Source organism: Coptis chinensis, chromosome 8, assembly GCF_015680905.1.
Source record: "Coptis chinensis isolate HL-2020 chromosome 8, ASM1568090v1, whole genome shotgun sequence".
Lineage (NCBI taxonomy): Eukaryota > Viridiplantae > Streptophyta > Magnoliopsida > Ranunculales > Ranunculaceae > Coptis > Coptis chinensis.
The window spans coordinates 77,314,275-77,317,112 of record NC_141463.1 but is presented as its reverse complement, the minus strand read 5'-3'; the positions used below and the strand labels follow the sequence as shown (position 1 = coordinate 77,317,112).

Here is a 2,838-nt window from a genome sequence, read left to right as displayed (position 1 = left end):
TTCCAATACGAAAAAATGTCTACTCAAAGCCTCAAACAGTAAAACGGTAAAACCGAACCATTGTCGCTTGTTGATTGAAAAATAGGGAAACTTGCTACTACTGCAGTCCAAAACGGGTGGAGGCTGCTTTGTTGTTTTAAATTTGCATGTGTGCTTCTGTATTATGGCTCTCTTTGTTGTTAAAAAGACACGACAAGCACACACGAGAAAAAATTGTAAGCTGAAGTTTTTGTAATCCAGAAGAATGGGTCAGGTCCAAACTTCCAAGCTCACAATGTAGAATGTTGTCCTGATCTGAGGAGTGCTATACTGCTATACTGCTATGCATGCAAAACTAACCTTGATTCCAGAGTTAACAAGTGATATTGTAGCAACCAGTGGGTATAATGCGGCCACGTGTTCTTCCGACATCCAACTATGACAATAAGGATGACACTTTTTCGAATAATTATGTGGAAATCAAATAAAATAAGATAGGAATATGTAAGAATGTGGATAATTTACTTGTGGAGAGCTCGTGCTATAAACACTTCACATAATCTCCCACCACAATATCTTCTTCCATCCAAAGGTTCATATTCATTTTCAAAGGTAAGTTGGATATATCATCTCAAGCAGATACCACACTTCAATTCTATTTCATTCAGAAAAAAAAAAAAAAAAAAAAAAAAACCAGGCGCGCTACATTCACAGAGAGTCATACAAAGGAAGAAATGGCTTCATTTACTATAGCTTTTACTCCGGCAACTGGAAGAGTATTTGCGGCGACAGCAGCAAAGAACACCGGTGGAAGCAAACAAGAGAAAGGACTTATTGATTGGATATTGGGAGGAATGCAAAAAGAAGATCAGTTTTTCGAAACTGATCCAATTCTCCAGAAAGCTGAGGACAAGAATGAAGGTACTACTGGTAGGAAGAGTTCAGTTGTTGTTCCTGCTCCTAAGAAGAAAACAAGTGGATTTGGTGGTCTTTTCGCGAAGAAATGAAGCCATTTAATTTGGACCAGGTTTCCAGCAAGTCTGTTGTTGGTTGTTCCATTTTTCTTCTCTTTAGTTACTGTTCTGTTGAACTTAATTATATCATCAATCTTTGTTCTTCTTGGTCTGTATATTTGTATTCATCAACTGAAAATTTACTACGAGTATTATGGACAAATGCAGTACTATTAATTAACATGCACGGCCTTGTAAAAACCATGATGATTAAAATTTAAATATAATAATGGTATTATGTAGCTGTCCAATGGTAATTCATATTTGATTCACTAGGGAAAAATTCTCATAGGAAATCCACCTTGTAGTTTAGAAATTTCACAAAATTTGAGCATATATTACATATACGAGTTGTTATGCTAAGCAAAAGTTCTTAAATAAGAAGAAAATTTTAAACTCTTACGAAAAAGCAAACTACCTATAACTAGAGCTCGGGCATATGCTCGGGTCCAACAACTTGTTTATATTTTAGAACCCATGGGGAGGTTCAAATTTCAATCCGTCCATTTGGTTATGTTTATTTTTATTATCAATAGTTTTGGTTCAAAAACATGGTTTTATGAATCTCAATTTTTCTTGAGTTTTGGTTAAATAGGTAGGTGATAATTTTTAAACCCGTTCGACCGGGCTTCAAAATTGCATGTTCAAGTCCTTAAAAGTTGGCCCTCAAACCATATCTATAAATTCCTCTATGAACTTCTTAAAAAATCCATCCACCATCTCTCTATCTCTTTTTTTAAAGGCATAAGAATTAGTTTTGTATCTTAGTTAAAATTGATATACATAATAAAAGTATAATAAAAATAAATAAAAAACTAGTAAAAGTTCGAGATGTACAAAAATGAGTTAAAGTTTTCATATGTGAGTGACCCGACCCTTAATACAAAATGAATTTTTGGAATAGAAAAGACCCTTTTTTGAGGGATGGGCTTTGCAGGTCCTTTTATATCCCCTAAGAGTGATTGACCCGCTCATGGGCCTCATCACTAGTTCCAAAGCCTTGTTGTCTAGTTGTCCTTAATCCCTTCTCTTCTCTGTTGCTTAAAAATATAAAAAATAAAGTAATCTTGGAGACACCCATAAAAAAAATAGTCGCACCTTACCTCAAAATAACCAAATTTCCCTTTGCATTCGGCCTAAAGTGACGAATATGCCATATGGAAACGGACACTTTTATACAAATGAATATTCCTGAAGCTGATTTTTTTCTACTGGACTACTTACAGACCAACCAAGTGGCCTTTTATTTGTTTCCTTGATGAGATTGTCTTTTTTCTGATGTCATGATTCTAAGACCAAATTGGTATCCATTTATTATATAAACTAGAATGGTGCACGTGCTATGCACGTTTCTCTCTTTCCTCTCACCCAACCATATCTCTCTTTTTTATGCCCAACAACTTTTCTCTTTCTCTCTTTTAAATAGGGTAAATTAGGTAAATAATCAAAAAATAGAAGGACAAATAATAAATGACCAAGTAACTAAGAGATACATTAAAAAAATAATAAAATACTGTTGCCCCACTGTAGATGAGAGGCGTAATCTTTAAAGTATTTTAGATATGCTAAGAAATTAAAAGTAATTTGATACGAAAAATTATGTAGGACAGCGCAATTGGGAAAGTATTTTAACGTGGGGAGACATTAATTCATCTGTGAGATCAACCACACTATGATAATCTAGCTATGAATTTTACTTAATCTTTTCAAAACCTATTCCTCTACAACTTCTTCCATCCATTTTAGAAGTGGTTCGAGATGTACAAAAAGAAACATACGTGTAGTGAATAATATCTCAAAGCATTTTTTTGATACTGTTGAAGTATGTAAAGTATCCCAGATTTCT

At 34.1% G+C, this 2,838-nt stretch overlaps 1 protein-coding gene across 1 annotated transcript; it reads left to right on the top strand.

Moving 5' to 3' along the window:
• The first annotated feature begins 507 nt into the window (after window positions 1–507).
• On the top strand, window positions 508–1,173 carry LOC147483172 (thylakoid soluble phosphoprotein). The gene has a single exon (XM_086580498.1). It carries the CDS (start codon window positions 714–716, stop codon window positions 984–986), a length of 273 nt encoding a protein of 90 aa, XP_086436624.1. The 5' UTR covers window positions 508–713; the 3' UTR covers window positions 987–1,173.
• The last annotated feature ends 1,665 nt before the right edge of the window (window positions 1,174–2,838 follow it).

What these genes read in the sequence shown, in the direction of transcription:
- LOC147483172 (XM_086580498.1), top strand. Translation starts at nt 714, where the DNA reads ATGGCTTCATTTACTATAGCTTTTACTCCGGCAACTGGAAGAGTATTT.